This window comes from Ceratotherium simum, chromosome 3, assembly GCF_057802395.1.
Source record: "Ceratotherium simum simum isolate JZ-2026a chromosome 3, ASM5780239v1, whole genome shotgun sequence".
NCBI lineage: Eukaryota > Metazoa > Chordata > Mammalia > Perissodactyla > Rhinocerotidae > Ceratotherium > Ceratotherium simum.
In genome coordinates this window covers 89,433,388-89,449,839 of record NC_141902.1, presented here as the reverse complement: position 1 = coordinate 89,449,839, position 16,452 = coordinate 89,433,388, and the positions used below count along the sequence as shown (strand labels likewise).

The 16,452-nt window shown below is 60.5% G+C and overlaps 1 protein-coding gene across 3 annotated transcripts in view; it reads left to right on the top strand.

Moving 5' to 3' along the window:
* Positions 1 to 15,694, top strand: part of KLHL25 (kelch like family member 25) — a 35,171-nt gene extending 19,477 nt beyond the window's left edge. For 2 of the 3 annotated variants that reach the window (XM_087428909.1, XM_087428910.1), the window contains exons 2-3: positions 4,903 to 6,707; positions 13,665 to 15,694. In XM_087428909.1, the coding sequence (XP_087285035.1) occupies positions 4,914 to 6,683 (1,770 nt within the window). In that variant the 5' untranslated portion in view covers positions 4,903 to 4,913 and the 3' untranslated portion in view covers positions 6,684 to 6,707; positions 13,665 to 15,694. Of the gene's footprint in view, positions 1 to 2,661; positions 2,951 to 4,902; positions 6,708 to 13,664 lie in introns of those variants that run through there. The other variant, XM_087428908.1, reaches the window with a different exon arrangement.
* The last annotated feature ends 758 nt before the right edge of the window (positions 15,695 to 16,452 follow it).

The following is a 16,452-nucleotide window of genomic DNA, read 5'->3' as shown; positions in this document are numbered from 1 at the left end:
GGGGACTCTTGGTGGCAAGTGACAGAAACCCCTCTCAAACAGGCAGAAAGAAAGTCTGGGACAGACAGGCTCAGGCTCAGCAGGGACGAGGGGCCCTGCTCACCCTCCTCTGTGCAGTGCGCATCTTGGGCAACACAGCCACCACCCATTCCCACTCAGGGCCGTGGTCAGGCCTGCCAGCAGCCCTGGGGACAGAGTCTGCTTCATTCCTGCAGTTTCAGTTAACGTCGTAGACTAGAGACTCCTTGGCCCGTTGTGGTGGCTAGGAGGATGGCACAGGCTGAGTGGCAGGCCTGGGTCACAGTGACTCCCCAGCCACCCGCTGAGCCCAGTAACGTGGGGCTTTGGCCATCTGGGGCCGAATGCCCAGCCCTGGATTCCTTGTGTGACTCTCCTGGAAGGAGGAGGGTGGTTCCCAAGAATAGTCGGGGTCAGTGTGAGCAGGAGGGAGCAGTGCGAGCAGTGCAAGCCAGCATTGTGCTGGCTCAAGTGAAACAGTGTCCACCTCGCACAGCCATTGTCGCAGCGTTGGCCTTCTCAGCCTGCTGCTTCTCTGGGTCTGGAAGGCAGCCGGGCGAGCACTCGAGTTAGATGTTAAGTGGAGTGAGTTTTGTGTGCTGTATGCGTCTCAGGGCTTCATCATGGGCAAAGGTAGGGGCCGATGGGTCCATTCAGTCAAATCGAGCGGCTGCTCTGTGCCAGGCCCCATCTGGGTGTAGGGGTCACATCAGTTAGCAGGGGGTCAGGGAGGCAGTAAACAACTAAATGTTAAGTGTCGGTGGGTGGTGTGAGGAAAGCAGAAGTGGGTGGGGTATGTGGGGGGGTGACCTCAACAAGGTGGTCACTCTGAGGAGGTGACAGAGTAAGCCATGCAGGAAAAAAATGATGGGCAAGGGAGTGTTCCAGGCAGAGGAACAGCACGCGGAAAGGTCCTGAGGCCCAGTGAGAAGTCCACTGTGGCCCAAGGGGGCGAGCAAGTTGGGAAGTGGCAGGATGTGAGGACAGGGAGCTAGCCAGTGGGGAGGGGTCGGCTCCCGTGGGGACCTGGAGGCCACAGTGAGGACGTGGGATTTTACTGAGGGTACTGGGAGTCCCCTGGAGAGTCTCGAGCTGGGTGTGATGTAATCCGGATCGTGCTTTTTAAAAAAATCACTCTGGTCTCAGGTGGAGAACAGACCGTGGTGGGCAAGAGCAGAAGCAGAGGCTGCTGAGGGGGCTCCCTGAGTCCAGGGAGGGCGGAGCTGCTGAGAAGGGCAGGTTCCGCACTCGTTTAGGAGGGGGAGCCTCAGGACTTGCTGGTGGATTGGATGTTGGGGGGCAGGGGGGTTGAGAGGGGATCTTAAACTTTTGGTCTTAGCAATGGACGAGGAGGATATGGTGCTGTTTTCTGGGCTGGGGAGGAGCAGGTTTGGGGGAAATGCCACGAGCTCCCCTGGATGTGTTAGTTGAGTAACAGGCTTCCGGGGATTTTGTGGTCAAGGTGAGGAGCCCGAGACAGGATACAGCACCCAGGGCCCCCACTTTCAGGCCCTCCTTCCCGCGCTGGCCTGCCTGGAGCCGAAGCATAGCCCTGGGGCCGTGGCCCCGGGTGGAGCTGTGCAGCCCCGCGGTGCCTCCCTGTGTCTGGGCCACAGCATCCTCGGCTGTAAACTGGGGCAGCGAGACTCCACCTACCGGAGTCATGGTGCTGCGGACAGAGCACCTCGCTCGGGGCCGGGGCGAGGCAGTACGTGCCCTGTGGCCACTGTCCCCAGAGGACTGGCTCAGGGGCCACTGCCTAAAGGGACGGGGACAGACAGGGAGCAGCAGGGCAGGGGCCTCTGCTCCGGCTCCGAGGTGCCCAGGCTGGCCCCTGGCTGGGCGAGAACCTGCCCGGGCCTGTCCCGTGTCACTGGCCCTCGGCCCGCGTGGGCAGGCTGCGTCAGCGCGCAGGCATCTCGGTGCCGAGCAAGACCTGTCAGCCCAGGGGCCCTGGGGAGGTCACCGCCTGGCCTCATTTTCAGGGCACTCGTGGCTGCTCTGTGCGGGTTTGCCCGGCTTTTTGACTCTTTCTCAGTCTTTGTCCTGCCTTGGACCCCCTCCAAGGGAAGTCTCCCCCTGCACCCCTCACAGGGTGGCCCTGTTAACACAGCACCCCAGAGTGAGCCGGGGCCTGTACCCTGCTGCCTCGAGGTGGACCTGGGACCCATGAGGGGACCGGGAGGAAGGGAAGTGTGCTCCATGGGGCCAGGGAACCCAAGAGGGCCTCCGCCCGCCGAGCTCAGAGTATGTCCACATGTGGCTGTGGGGAGAAAGCAGGGCTCTCCACTCTCCGGCCGGCCCAGGGCCTGGCCCTGTGGGCCACCCTGGGGCCCACGCCGCGGGCGCAGGTACTGGTGACGTCCTGGTTACACGGCTGTAGTTATTAAGGCGAAGAGCTGGCATTCTTCCTTGGGGCTGTCTGTAAAGAGAGTCCGAGAGGAGTTTGGCACCACACGCAGGTGTCTGGGGCTGAGCATTCAAGGCCACGTTCAGCTGGAGTGCAGAGGCGGCCTGGCTCCTGCCCGGGCGTGGGGTGGGGCGGGCCGCTGCGGCTGTAGAAGTGCAGGTGCTGAGGATGCCGAGCCTCCACGTCAGGGCTCTGAGTTGGAGTCCTCAGAGCTGGGCGGGGCACACAGATCAAAGGCCCCGCCCATGAGCAGCCCAGGCACGTGGGGGCGGGATGGACCGACGCACCCCGTGAGCGGCCATGTTTGGGAAAGCGTCCTGTGATCCAGGGCACAGAAGCCAGAATGAGGATTTAGCAATCGCAGCAAGATTCGGGGAAGCGTGTCGCAGAGTCCAGAATTCGGATTGGGCAAATCAGATCTGCGAGGGCCGGGCTGCCAGTAAAGCCTCTGTGGGCCAGGCCTGCGCAGCCTCTCGTCCCCGTGACGCCCAGTCTCAGGCCCAGGCTTACAGGTCGTGCTCCGTAAGTAATTGCTGAGTGACTCTCAGAGGCCTGAGCAGGATGGAGACTTAGCCTTACAGAAGAGAAAACAGGTTCAGAGGAGGGGAGACGTGCTCCAGGGTGGGTGGTGGAGTGGGGACCACGTGTACAGCCTGGACCTGGGGTCCAGCACTCTCCCCTCATGCTGGCTGGGCACACACACACACACACACACACCCTTCCTTCAGGCTAACCTCTGAACCCCAGAGCCTGGTGGCTGGCGGTGGCAGGCTTGCACAACAGTGTCCCTGCAGGTCTCTGGCCCGTGGTCTGCCTGGAGCTTGGGGGCCAGAGCGGCCAGGCCAGGCCCAGCCCCTGTGCCTTCCCTGCCGGGCCCGGGGGTGGGGCCCTTGCCCGGGCAGCTCTGATCACACCAGTGTGTGGCTTCTCTGGTTCTTTGTCAGAAAAGGAGTGAGTGAGGGCGAGATGCATTTGGATGCTAATTTATAATTCACTGAAGTGTGAAATCACTTCCTTCCTTTGCCAGATTGTTACTTAAGGAGAAAACTGACCTGGAGTGGGGAGTTAGAGACTTTTGAAAGTTAAAAATGACAAAGAAAGGGTTTCTTTGGCTTCATTACCAGCAAGAAGAAGGCAGCACTGCTTTTCGGGGTCAGGATGCTGAGTGCACTGTGCTTTTTGGCCACTTTTTCTCGCGGTCTGCGATGTTGCCTGCCTGTTGGCTGATGCCTGTTGGCTGAGCCTCATTTCCACAGCGCTGCAGCGGGGTCTTGGGTCATGTCATCAGCCAGGCTTTAATTAAAATGCTTTGGAATATCCCATTTCAAGCGGGCGACGAGCCTGTGTCTGTCCACTCGCACAGACCAGCACCCTGAGCGCTGGGTCCAGGCCTGGTGGAGGAGGGTGGACAAGGGAGGCTGGTGAGGCGCCCACTGTGGCCCGGGGTCCTGGAGTGGCCCGGTGAGACCAGGAGGCTCTGCGGGCTGCGAGGTTTCCGGCTGCTTTGGTGGAGGCACATCTGGATTGCTTTCGTGTTTAGCATGTCCCTCTGTCACCCGGGCCTTTGTCTTGGGTTCCTCTTGGGACCTCAGAACTGAGCGGGTGTCTTGCGGGTGAGCCACTGGTCAGCTGGCCTTGCCTCCAGACCCTCGCTCATCCCAGCTGGGTCAGGAGGCCTCTGGATTTGGAGAACATGTCTACACTGAGCGCTTGGGCAGTGACGGCAGCTCTCGGGGATCTTTCCAAAGGGAAGGGGGTTGGGGGCTCTGGCCAGTGCTGCTTGGAGCCTAGCTCAGGACAGGGCCTGCTTGAAGCAGGCGGGGTACACAGCTCTGTTGGGGTCTGCGGCTCTTTGGGAACGTTGTTTCAGAAGTCTCCCCACAGGGGTCAGTCTCCTTGGGCTGGTGGAGGGTGGAGCTCGGGCTTGGCACTGGATGGCCCGTGTGGGCATCCTGCCTCCAGCACTTGGGCAGCCACGTTGCCTCTCTGAACCTTGGCTTCCCCAGATGTAGAATGGGCCACAAGAGCAGCATGCCCAGAGGACCACTCTGAGGGTGGAATGAGGTCCAGGACACACGCTGCTTAGCACTGCCCTGACGTCTGCTTAGCCGGGGACACCATTTGCACGGTCTTGGAAGCGGGGGAGGCCGCTGCAGCTCCAGCTCGCCCAGGAGTCGCTCATCTCCAGGCCAAAGGTGTTTGGTTCCAGAGCTGGTCCCAAACCAGTTTTGAAGGGCAGGGGTGAAACCCAGCCTCTGCCGTCCAAGTTGTCCTTGGCGATGCTGTCGAAGGGAAGGGCTTCATCTGGGTTCAGCAGAGCTGAGCAGAGAGGAGGGGTGGGAGAGGGCAGGGCTGCTGGGGCCGGGCTGAAGGGCGTGCTGCCTGGGGTGGTGGGCGGGGAGCCAGGGCCTGCACTTCCCACGGTCCTCGTGACAGGAGTGGGCGCTCTCACCTGTGGCCTTGTCCCCCGGCAGGTTGGCTCAGCATGTCGGTCAGCGTCCACGAGACCCGCAAGTCGCGGGGCAGCACGGGCTCCATGAACATCACCCTCTTCCACAAGGCCTCGCACCCCGACTGTGTGCTGGCCCACCTCAACACGCTGCGCAAGCACCGCATGTTCACGGACGTCACACTCTGGGCAGGCGACCGCGCCTTCCCTTGTCACCGTGCCGTGCTGGCCGCCTCCAGCCGCTACTTCGAGGCCATGTTCAGCCACGGCCTGCGGGAGAGCCGGGACGACACGGTCAACTTCCAGGATAACCTGCACCCTGAGGTGCTGGAGCTGCTGCTGGACTTCGCCTACTCGTCCCGCATCGTCATCAACGAGGAGAACGCCGAGTCCCTGCTGGAGGCGGGCGACATGCTGCAGTTCCACGACGTGCGGGACGCCGCCGCTGAGTTCCTGGAGAAGAACCTCTTCCCCTCCAACTGCTTGGGCATGATGCTGCTGTCCGACGCGCACCAGTGTCGCCGGCTCTACGAGTTCTCCTGGCGCATGTGCCTGGTGCACTTCGAGACGGTGCGGCAGAGCGAGGACTTCAACAGCCTGTCCAAGGACACCCTGCTGGACCTCGTCTCCAGTGACGAGCTGGAGACGGAGGACGAGCGGGTGGTCTTTGAGGCCATCCTGCAGTGGGTGAAGCACGACCTTGAGCTTCGCAGGGCCCACCTGCCCGACCTCCTCCGGAGCGTGCGGCTGGCCCTGCTGCCGTCCGACTGCCTGAAGGAGGCCGTCTCCGACGAGGCCCTGCTCATGGCAGACGAGCGCACCAAGCTGCTCATAGACGAGGCGCTGCGCTGCAAGACTAAGATCCTGCAGAACGATGGGGTGGTCACCAGCCCCTGTGCCCGGCCGCGCAAGGCGGGCCACACGCTGCTCATCCTGGGCGGCCAGACCTTCATGTGCGACAAGATCTACCAGGTGGACCACAAGGCCAAGGAGATTATCCCCAAGGCGGACCTGCCCAGCCCCCGGAAGGAGTTCAGCGCTTCGGCGATTGGCTGCAAAGTCTACGTGACCGGGGGCCGGGGCTCCGAGAACGGGGTCTCCAAGGACGTGTGGGTGTACGACACTGTCCACGAGGAGTGGTCCAAGGCGGCGCCAATGCTGATCGCCCGCTTCGGCCACGGCTCGGCCGAGCTGGAGAACTGCCTCTACGTTGTCGGGGGACACACGTCCCTGGCAGGCGTCTTCCCGGCCTCCCCTTCTGTCTCCCTGAAGCAGGTGGAGAAGTACGACCCTGGGGCTAACAAGTGGACGATGGTGGCCCCATTGAGGGACGGCGTCAGCAATGCTGCCGTGGTGAGCGCCAGGCTGAAGCTCTTTGTTTTCGGGGGGACCAGCATCCACCGGGACATGGTGTCCAAAGTCCAGTGCTATGACCCCTCAGAGAACCGGTGGACGATCAAGGCCGAGTGTCCCCAGCCCTGGCGGTACACAGCCGCTGCCGTGCTGGGCAGCCAGATCTTCATCATGGGAGGTGACACGGAATTCACGGCTGCCTCGGCCTACCGCTTCGACTGCGAGACCAACCAGTGGACGCGGATCGGGGACATGACCGCCAAACGCATGTCCTGCCATGCCCTGGCCTCGGGTAACAAGCTGTATGTGGTGGGGGGCTACTTCGGGACCCAGAGGTGTAAGACCCTGGACTGCTATGACCCCACCTCGGACACGTGGAACTGCATCACCACCGTGCCCTACTCGCTCATCCCCACGGCCTTCGTCAGCACCTGGAAGCACCTGCCCGCCTGAGGAGCACCTGCAGAGCCCAGTCAGGTGAGCCCTCAGCCCCCTGGGCCTGTCCCCACTCTGGTTAAAGGTCTCCATGTCTTCCAGGGAAGGCTGAGTCGGGCAGCAGGAGACAGGGGCTCTGGGACCCTTTTTCAGCTCTGGAGCCAAAGTCTGGCTCTGCCCCTTAATTGCAGTTGACCTTGAGCAAAGCATGTAACCCTTCTGCCAAATGGGGATAACAGTCTTAGACTGGTGCGGTGGTTCCCAGACACGGCTGCAGGTCAGAATCATTGGGGGTCTTTTGACAATACTACATGGAGTTTAGGCCCACCTGCAAAGTCTGAGGGCACAGTCTCCATGCAAGAGTGTCGTCACTTCTGACACCAGCTGCAAGGTAGGGGCTTCCCAAAGCTGCCCTCAGATTCGAGCATCACCAGAAGGACTCACAGGATGCACTGAAGGCTGTTAATGTTCACAGTTACGGTTTATTGCACAGAAAGGAAACAGATTAAGCTCAGCCAAGGGCAGAGACGCATGGGGCAGAGTCCTGGGGGGTCCAGACATGAAGCATCCGTGGTCCTCTCCCCGTGGAGTCAGGACAGTGTTACTCTCCCAGCATCAGTGAGGGACAGTCTGCACAGAGTATCACCCACAGGGAAGCTCACACAAGCTTTGGTGTCCAGAGTCAGGGCCCCATCACATAGGCTTGATTGATTGACTGATTGATTGCCTACGTGGTTACTCTCAGTCTCCAGTCACCTGGTACAGTGTGACCCAAAGCCCCCACCCCAAGTCATGGGGATGTGGCCACCTCCACCCCCACCCTAAACAGAGACGCTCACATCAGGTATGACATAGATCTCCTCCCAGAAGCCGAAGGCAAAGGCTAGACCCCTGAGGAATCTGACTGCACAAATGCTGAAGCCCAGGCCACACCCAGACCCTGGAGCCAGGCCTTTCGGGCAGGGCCCAGGCCTCGGGAGTCTTGCAGCTCCAGGTGAGCCCAATGTGCAGCCAGGTGAGACCCTCACCCTGGGGTCCTGTGAGAAACGAGAAGGGAGATGGATGGAGTGCCCAAGGGCCGAGGTGGGTGCTGGCGTGGTGGGGCCGGGCACCCGTGGAGGCAGTGGGTGGTGCTCCCGTCTCTCTGCGAGACGGAGACGAGGCCTCCCTGGGAGCGAGTGTGACGATTGAGTGAGGGAAGCCGGCCCCAAGCAGGGCTTGCTGCAGAGAACTGCCTCTGCTCTCGTTCTTAGCACCATTGTTTCGTGAGATCATTGGAGAGGGAAGGTGACAGCGGATGCCGGGAGCTAAGGGACACGTTCAGGCACACTTTGGGGGTGCTGGAGGGAGGGGGACACACAAGGAGGGACTTGCCCAGGTCCTGAGGACGGGTGCAGTCAGGTGAAGGGAAAGGAGAGGGAGGACGGAAGGACCCGCTTATCCTGGGGGGCCTCTTCTGAGGGGCGAGGCGGGGTCTTCCCTGCAGCCCCTCTGGGGCCTGGTCAGCGACAGGGACTGAGGTTGGATTAGGGTGTCTCGAGCCAGCCTGGCAGGAGCTCGGGGTAGGGGCTAGAGTGGGTGGTGGATCTGTAGGCACCAGAGAAAGGTTTGTGTTCTGGTCACACCCTCCTTGTCAGGTCCCAGCTCTTGGCCTCCCCCGGACCCTCACTCCTGCAGTGGGGCTACAGGTCCTCAGCCCTTGGGCTGTGAGGTCTGGGGACCCCAGGGTGGATGGGTGCAGGGAGGTGTGGGTCCCAGGGGCTCTAAGAAGCTGGGGGAGGGTGGGAGATCCCAGGGTCTGCTCTGCCCTCAGTGCAAGAAAAGGCTAGGCAGGGGGGGCCCCCCCACCAGGGGGGCTGGGGACCGGCCACAGCCCCTGGGCCGTCCTGGAAGCTGAGGGGCTTCTCTGCCCAGCGCCCTGCGTGCTCACACCCGCCTCCGTGCCTTGCAGCTCTGAGGAACTGGCCCTGGCCCGTGTGCAGCCTCGACCCCCTTTCAGTTCAGCTCACGGGAACCCTGTCAGGAGCCAGCCTGAGCCAAAAAATTAATTTCCTCAATGACCCGGCGGCTGCTGACACGCACGCTGAAAGCTCCACGCGGCGAAAGCAATCATCTTAGCTACGATTGCTTCTCAGTGGAATTGGACCTTTCAGCTATGAAATCACATCCACCCGGGCCTTTGAGGCCATTAAAGGGATACGCCGGCCATCGAGGCATCAAATCCATAAATAGACGGTGTTTGGGCTCATAAAGGCCAGCCTGAATAGGAGTGGGGCGTTGTTCTCTTTTAAGGTTTTTCTGTTTTGTTTTAATCTGCTCTCTTTCTCTTTGGGAGAAAAATCTGACAAGCCAAATTTCTTGGTACCCTGGCAGTAAGCCCCGAAGAGAATATTGGCATTTCCTCGTTGATCCGGTTCCTGTACTCTGGGGAGCTTAGAACCTGGGGGTGGTCACCTTTGGGGCCTGAAGGCTCCTCCCACCTCAGGAAGCTCCAGCCTTCCTCCTTGCCGCCCCCCCCCAGGACCCTGGAGGGCAGTTCATCCCCACGTGGGAGGGAAGGGAAGCACACCTTGCTTCTTGGTGCTGGCTCCTACTGGCTCACTTAATTTCCCTGAGCCTCAGCTTTCCCATCTGGAAAACAGGAATAAAACCTGTATTCTTCATAGTACTTACATAGAAGAGGTCAGGCGAGGGGCTGGGTCAGAGGCAGCTTTTGTACGCGGTTGCGATGAGGGGAGGATGGTGGTGGTGATGGTTTTGGGATGCTTTGGGCGGCGGGGTCCTCTCCAGGTCCATAGGCCAGCCTGTCCTTCTGGAATGGCCCACCCCCACAATCAGGATTGCTGTGATTGGGGAGGCACTTCCGTGAGCCCAACTCAGTGCTGCACGACCTGCTCCTTCAGTCCTCCGCAGCCCCCGGCGTGGGTGCTCTCGTCAGCCCCATCTCAGGGATGAGGGAGCGGGTGCAAAGAGGCTGATTGCATAAGCCCAAGTCAGTGCTAGATCCTACTGGAAAGCCCAGCCGGGGCCCTGCCATCCCAGAGCCATGTCGTCAGGCCAGTTTGTAAGCGTCTCCAGAGCTGCAGGTTTCCCGAGCTCCTGTGCCAGCATCCAGTCTGCATCGGAGCCAGAGGTTTCCTTTAGGCTTCATCTGTTACCCTCCATGCCGGCTGTTCCTTCCTCGTGGGCCCCAGCAACTGACCAGACACCCTCCTTGCAGTCCCTCCTTGGCCTGAGCCTGCCCCCTCCCGTGGCTCTGCCCCACAGGTGGGCCCAGGGTTGTCCCCGTGTTCTGTAAAGTCCCCCTTCTGTCCAGCGTCTCCTGCCTGGCCACCTCGGAGTTCTCTGGGTCTCCCTGCGAAGGCAGGGTCGTACACTGGGCTCCCTGGGGAGTGGCCCATAACTCAGCACTGGGGCCGGAAGCTGGCGCCCAGGACATGCCTGGCCCTCCCTCAGCTCCCTGGGCAGTGGGCTGCAGTGGCAGGAAGGCGACCCCTCGCTGCTGCTCCTCAGGTAGCCACCACGGTGCTGCCATGCTGCCAGGACCGAGCTGGAGGAGTGGCCCCCAGCTCAGAAAGCCACAGAACAGGTGCTGAGGGGTGGTGCTGAGCGGGGGCAGCAGATGGAGGGGGTGGGGGAGCCTTGGACAGCAGCGGTGAGTGAGGGGCTGAGCCATGGAACCCAAACGAGGAGGAGCCCGGGCTGAGCCCCCTGGACCAGGAGAGAGGTCGGGAAGGGCAGAGACATGGCGTTCCCGCTGCCTCCCCGTCCATTCCTGCGGAGGGCACCCCCACGTGACCATGGCACTCTCCCCTGCTGGCTGCTGCTGGGAATCCCCCAGCCCAGTGCCAGGGCCAGAGAATGGCTTCTGTACCCACCATCCAAGTTCGCCTCCCTGGCCCTGCTGTCCCGGTCCCCCCTGTAGGCAGCAGGGTAGGACAGGACTGGGGTCTCTGCGAGCATTGCCGACCTCCCTGTCTCCGAGCCTGGAGAGCCTCTCCAGTCTCCTCACCCCTCCGTCCATCCTACAAGACTCTGACTTCAGGAGCCCCCAACCAGGGATCCCCTGCACTCTGCAGCCCCTCGGCACCCTGCATGACGCTGCTGTTCCTCCCCAAGCTCTCTATTTCCCTGTCTTCACCACCAGTTTTGAACTCTTGGCAGGAGCCTGAGTCTACATTGAGTGCTGTAGCTGTGATCTCATTTAACCCTCAGAATGGTCTGTCGCAGGTGCGGCCGTGACAGAGGTGGCAGCTCAGACTCAGAGAGGGTAGGTAGTTGGCATCAGATTAACAGCTAGTAAGGATTGGAGCGGGATTTTGCCCCATGCCTGCAGGCATCTCTGCAGAGCCAGGCACCCCCACGTCTGCACGCTGGCACTGAGCGTGGGACCGGCGTGCGTGGCTGCCTGGCAGTGGGGGGAATGGCTGTGTTGGAAGCTGAGCACCAGCAGGATCTCTGGGGCCAGCCCCTTAGCTCCAGCGTCGTCGTCAGATCTGTGTCCCTGGGTGACAGCAGCCAGCAGCGGCCAGGAGGCCCCTGGAGCTGGGTGAGGGCGCCCGTCTCCCTGCGTTACCTGCTCCCACTGTTGACCAGCCATGAACGTCCTTTTTTTTTCCCTCTCCCACTGAGTTCTGCCCCCCCACCCCCATCAAGCCCTTTAAAGGCACAGCCCCCTCCCTCACCACCGCTCCACCTGCCTCTGGCCTCACGGGCTTTAGAATGCCAGGCAGGCGTCCAGGCCGCTGGGAGCTGGTCTTCTCTTCACAGGCATTGTTGAGACCCAGCTGCTTGGGGCGCCAGGGCTCTGGGGCCCCAATTCCAGCTCTGGGGGCCCTGCCGGGGGATTCGGTCACTGCCACGGGAGGAACAATTCAGCACATTCCATCCTGCCTTAAAAGAAATTGCTACCAGGAGGAAATCCCAGAGCACAGGATTGAGGGATGGGCCTGGTGTGGCGAGAAAGGTGCCCAGGGCAGGAGTTAGGCCTTCTGGACACCCCAGCTCTGTCCACCTGTCCTGCCCTTGAGGGCTTCTGTTTGGCTTGCTTTTACCAGGGCCAGCCCTGTGCCAGGCCTGGGGGTCAGGACGCCAGTCTGCCCTCGATAGCCAGCAGTCCGAGTCCGGCAGGGCAGACCCCACACAGCCCACAGGACGGTGAGAGCAGTAACGTGAGAGCCTGCTGCGCACAGGCAGTGTGACCGCTGACCCCACGTCCACTCTGCAAAGTGGATAAGTGTCCCATTCCACAGATGGGGAAACCAGGCCTCAGAGAAGCAGCTGCCAAAAATTTGGGTGGCCCAGACTAGGACAGCCTTGGGGCAGCCTGAGGGCAGCCCTCCCCTGCCTTTAGGGCGCCCTCTTCTCCTGTCAGCAACTTGGGACAGCCCAGAGGGCGCCACTGCCCAGGTCAGGGTCCCACCACCTCTCACCCCTGGCGTGGGTGGCTTTAAGGTTTGTTTTGGAGAAGCAGTGGGGCCTTGCCCTGTGGGGAAGCCTGGCATGTTGGGCAGGGGTAGAGCGGGGACAGGCCCAGGCCCCTCTGCGTGGTAACCATGTGGGCGGCTAGGCCCCAGAGGTTTGGGTTTGCCACCTTAGAGCACGTCAGGATGTTGACAGGCCTTGTGACCCAGCTTCTCACTTGTGAGGAGCTCAGAGTAGTTTGGGGGCGCCTTCACTGGCCCCAAGAAAACAGTGCTGCTCCTTGGCCTGTCTAAGCCACACATGTGGCAGCTTGCCAACCCCCTAGGGACGTCAGCCTTCTGGGAGCCGTGTAGTGGGGGTGAAGGAGGCACCTAATTTGAAGGAAAAATGTCCCTCAGGGCCCAGTGTTGGCTTGAATTTTTTTTATGATGTTACTTAAGTATGTGCAAACTTACAACTAGATGTAAGTAAGCTCCTTATGTTTGCAGCTCTTAGACAACTGTGGAGCTAACACAAATGCACAGGTTAGCTATAACCAGACCTGTAAAACCAAGGATGCCTTCGCCGTTGATGGATGTTTTGCTGGGGTTTTCTTGCGTCCCTGCTTCCTGAGTGGATGGATGTGCAGGTTTACTGGAGAGCTCGGCTGGCCGTGCGGACAGCTCACTGCTCTTTTCCCCTTCGGAGCCCCTGTGAGACCTCCCCCAGGCAGCTTGGCGTGGAGGCAGAGATCTGTCATCCTCATTTTCCTCAGGAAAACACAATGCTCAGAGAGAGTGGACATTCACTGAGGACCCAGCCCTGGAGTGTGAGCTTCGTGACCATAGGGACTGTCCTGCCTCGTTCACCACTCGTCAGTCCCTGCAGCTGTACTTGTTCTCCCTAACAACGTGGTTGGCCATGCCCCGCCTGCCTCCCTGCTCTCTGACTGTGTCTGCCCTTCCCCCACCACTTCCACCTCACTGGCCTGCTATCATTTAGATTTTCAGACATGCCGAATTCCCACCTCAGGGCCTTTGCACATGCTACTCCTTCTGCCTGGACTGCTGAACTCCTCCAGCTAACTCCTGTGCATCCTTCAGGTCTCAGATTGTTACCTCCCCACACCTTCCACCAAAAAAAAAAAAGTCCTATTTCTGATCTCTAATTTTTTTCATTTATAGCACTTCTCTTGATATGCAACTACCATGTACATCTGTTTGTACAAGCCTTCAGTTTCTCCTACTGGACGATCTGGGGGACACTAGCTGTGTCTCTTTGTCCTCCTGTTTCCCCAGGGCCCAGCACGGTGCCTGCCTGGTCGCGGGTGCTCGGGGAATGTGGCGGGAGGGAATGAGGGCGGATGAGGAGTTCCCATGTTCCAGGTGGGGAAAGCTGGGAGTCTCAGGGAGTCACTGAATTGTTCAGGGCCGTGCTGCTGGTACATAGGAGGGCTGCGTTCTTACAGCCAGGCCTGCTGCTGTGGGGTCTGACTCCAGCCCTGCTGTGTGGCCTCTTGATGGTCGCGTTGTTCCGATTAGGACAGAACAGTGGGCGCTGGTTCACATCCTCTGTCTCTCTCCTGTTCCTCTGCAGACTCTGCGTGTTTCTCCCCTCAGTGTCTCAGAGTGGCCCTGACCCTGTCTGTCTGTCACGGCGGGAAGCTCAGCCCGGCCCAGGGGCCAGCGGTCCAAGTGGCTGGAGGCCAGCCCCACCAGCTCCGGAGCAGCAGCCTCAGGGGCTGTTCTGAGCTTTACACAGGAGAGAAGAAGCTGTCTCCGGTGTTCCGTGTGCCTGCCGGGGCCTTGTCCGCTTTGCAGTGGTTTGCTGGAGGAGAGGACCTTCCAGAGGAGCATGGACTGACACCAGGCCTCCTGAGCCTCGGGGAGGACACGTTTGCAGAGCTTTGAGGTCACCTGTTCCAGCAGGTCCTGGATTGGGGCTGGGGCCGGGCAGGGAAGCGCCTGGGGTGGGCTGGGGGCGGTGCGCACTCATGGCACAGCCTTTTCTGTCGGGGGTTGCAGTGTCCCCCACAGAGGCTGTCACAGGCCTCAAGGAAGCAGGGTCCACCAGGACCGAGAGCCGAAGTTGCCGCGGAGAAAGTCAAGGACACAAAAGGGGTGGAAACCTGTCAGATGACCTCAGTGACATTCACAAGGCTCCATTAGCAAATGACACCCAGACCCCCAAGTGAAAGAGGAGATCTCCTGTGGCCCCCTCCTGGTCAGGCCAACTCTACCCCAGGATGCTGTGCCCGGATGCGGACACACGCTCCTGCCCAGTCACACAGCAGGACTTGGCCCCCAGGTGACACATGCTGCCCTGTCACCTCCCCTCTCAGAGCCCACCCCAAGAGGCAGCAATGACCCCATCTCCTGACAGGACCACACTGTGGCCTACCCTCCAAGACTAGTGGTGGATGTGAGCTGGGGGCCACAGAGGGACTCTGGGGCGCCCACCATGGATCCCACCAGGGCTGTACTCCTCTCAGCATGGAGGATGGCAGCAAGGCCACAGACCCCGACCCCCAGCCAGCGCCCACTGCCCCCTGGCATCTTGGCCTTCCTGCTGGTAACTGAATCTGGTCTATTTGCCCCTGAGCTCAAAAAGTACAAATAGTCCTAAGAGAACTGCCAAACCTTTGTTTTCTTCACCTCCCCAGTCATTGGGTCCCTCGTCAGTGTCTCCCCAGCGTCTGGGGTTCTGGAGAGGTCAGCTCCTGCCAGCGGCCATCCTGACATTTAAGAGTTTGGGGCTCACCCCTCGCTGGCCCGGGTGCGCCATTGGAGGGGGAGGGGGCTCTTGGTACCTTGGCCCAGACCTGTGGCTTCCCAGGCCGCCTGCCGTGTGCACAGTGCCGGTTGATGGGTCCGGATTGGGGAGCTGTGTTGCTGATAAAGATCTGAGGCCACGTTACATACTGGTGCTTTCCACAAGTCAGCCCTGCCCCTTACAGGCCCTCCACGCTGGCGCCAGTCCTGCGCGCATCTCTTGGGGTGTGGAGCCTTTGGCCTGGGTTTGCCTACTGAGGAGCCCCAGCCGGGGCATTGGCTGCCACCTGGGAAAAAGCTGAAAGCAGAAGCTGGGTCTCCAGGTTCCGCAGACCCCGTCCACGTCAGAGGCTGGCCTCCTTGGCCCTCGGGCTCGGCTCAGCCACCCTGAAGCCATGTGGCTCTGGTCCCAGGAGATGGCTGTGCTGGAGAGCTCGCGGCCCCAGGGCAGTGGGGCTGGTGGAGGAAGCTGCAGCTCTGGGGTGCCCCCAGGCCTGTTGGATTGCTGAGTTGAGACAAGCACACTTCTCACACAGTGCAAAGGGCCTCACAGAGGGGCTTTCCTGAAAGGTGCATTGCCCTTATCCATTTCTAACTTAATAAAAGAGTTGAGAAAATTCTTTGCTTTCTTTGGGCGCAGGGACCAGTCTCGGAGGACGTAAGGCACGGGTAGACTTCGTTTCCTCCCCACCAGCCAGGGCCCCAAATCTGCCCGTTGGTGTCTGACCCTCCGGTGAATTGGAGGATGGGGCCCCCAACCATCAACCCCAACAGTGTGTGGCCACCTTCCTGCTCAGCACCGAAGCTGTGACTCATAGTGGGGAAGGAAGGGGCCTTTGAAGCGGCAGTTGTCTTTTTTTTTTTTTTTTTTTTTTTTTTTAAAGATTTTATTTATTCATTTTTTTTTTTTCCCCCCAAAGCCCCAGTAGATAGTTGTATGTCATAGGTTCACATCCTTCTAGTTGCTGTACGTGGGTCTCGGCCTCACGTTGGACGGAGAAGTGGTGCCTCGGGGCGTGCCCGGGATCCGAACCCGGGCCGCCAGCATCAGAGCGCACGCACTTAACCGCTAAGCCACGGAGCCGGCCCGCGGCAGTTGTCTTGAACGTTCTTCTGGGTCTTCACTAGGTGGGTATCTTGCACAGAAAGAAATTTCTGAACTCCATTCTGTTGCAGCCCCAGCCCCAGTGGCTTCACCAGTCTCTCCCCTTCAGGAGGGGAGCGGTCTCTTGCAACACAAAGCGGGGGCTTCTCTGAGGAGGCCAGCCTCCCACGGCTTTCCTGCCCCTCCAGCAGCCGGGCTAGAGCCTGCCCCACCTGGCCTCCGGGCCACAGCACCTTCGGGGTCGGGCCTGCTTGCAGCCGAGCATGGCTGGGCTGACTCTCCAGCACGCCCACAGATCTGCCTGGATGCTCACCTGCCCTGTTGGAGCCTTGGGCTTCGGGCTCGGGCTCTGCCTCATTAACCATCAAGGAGCAGCCTGGAGACGCCTCACCCAGGATCGAGTTCAGGGGTCCATGCACTTGTATGGGAAAGAATGACACCCTTCTTTTCAGTAACCTCTAAGTGATATTCAGCATTTCTTCAACTAGGAACGCAGGCACCGCCCCAC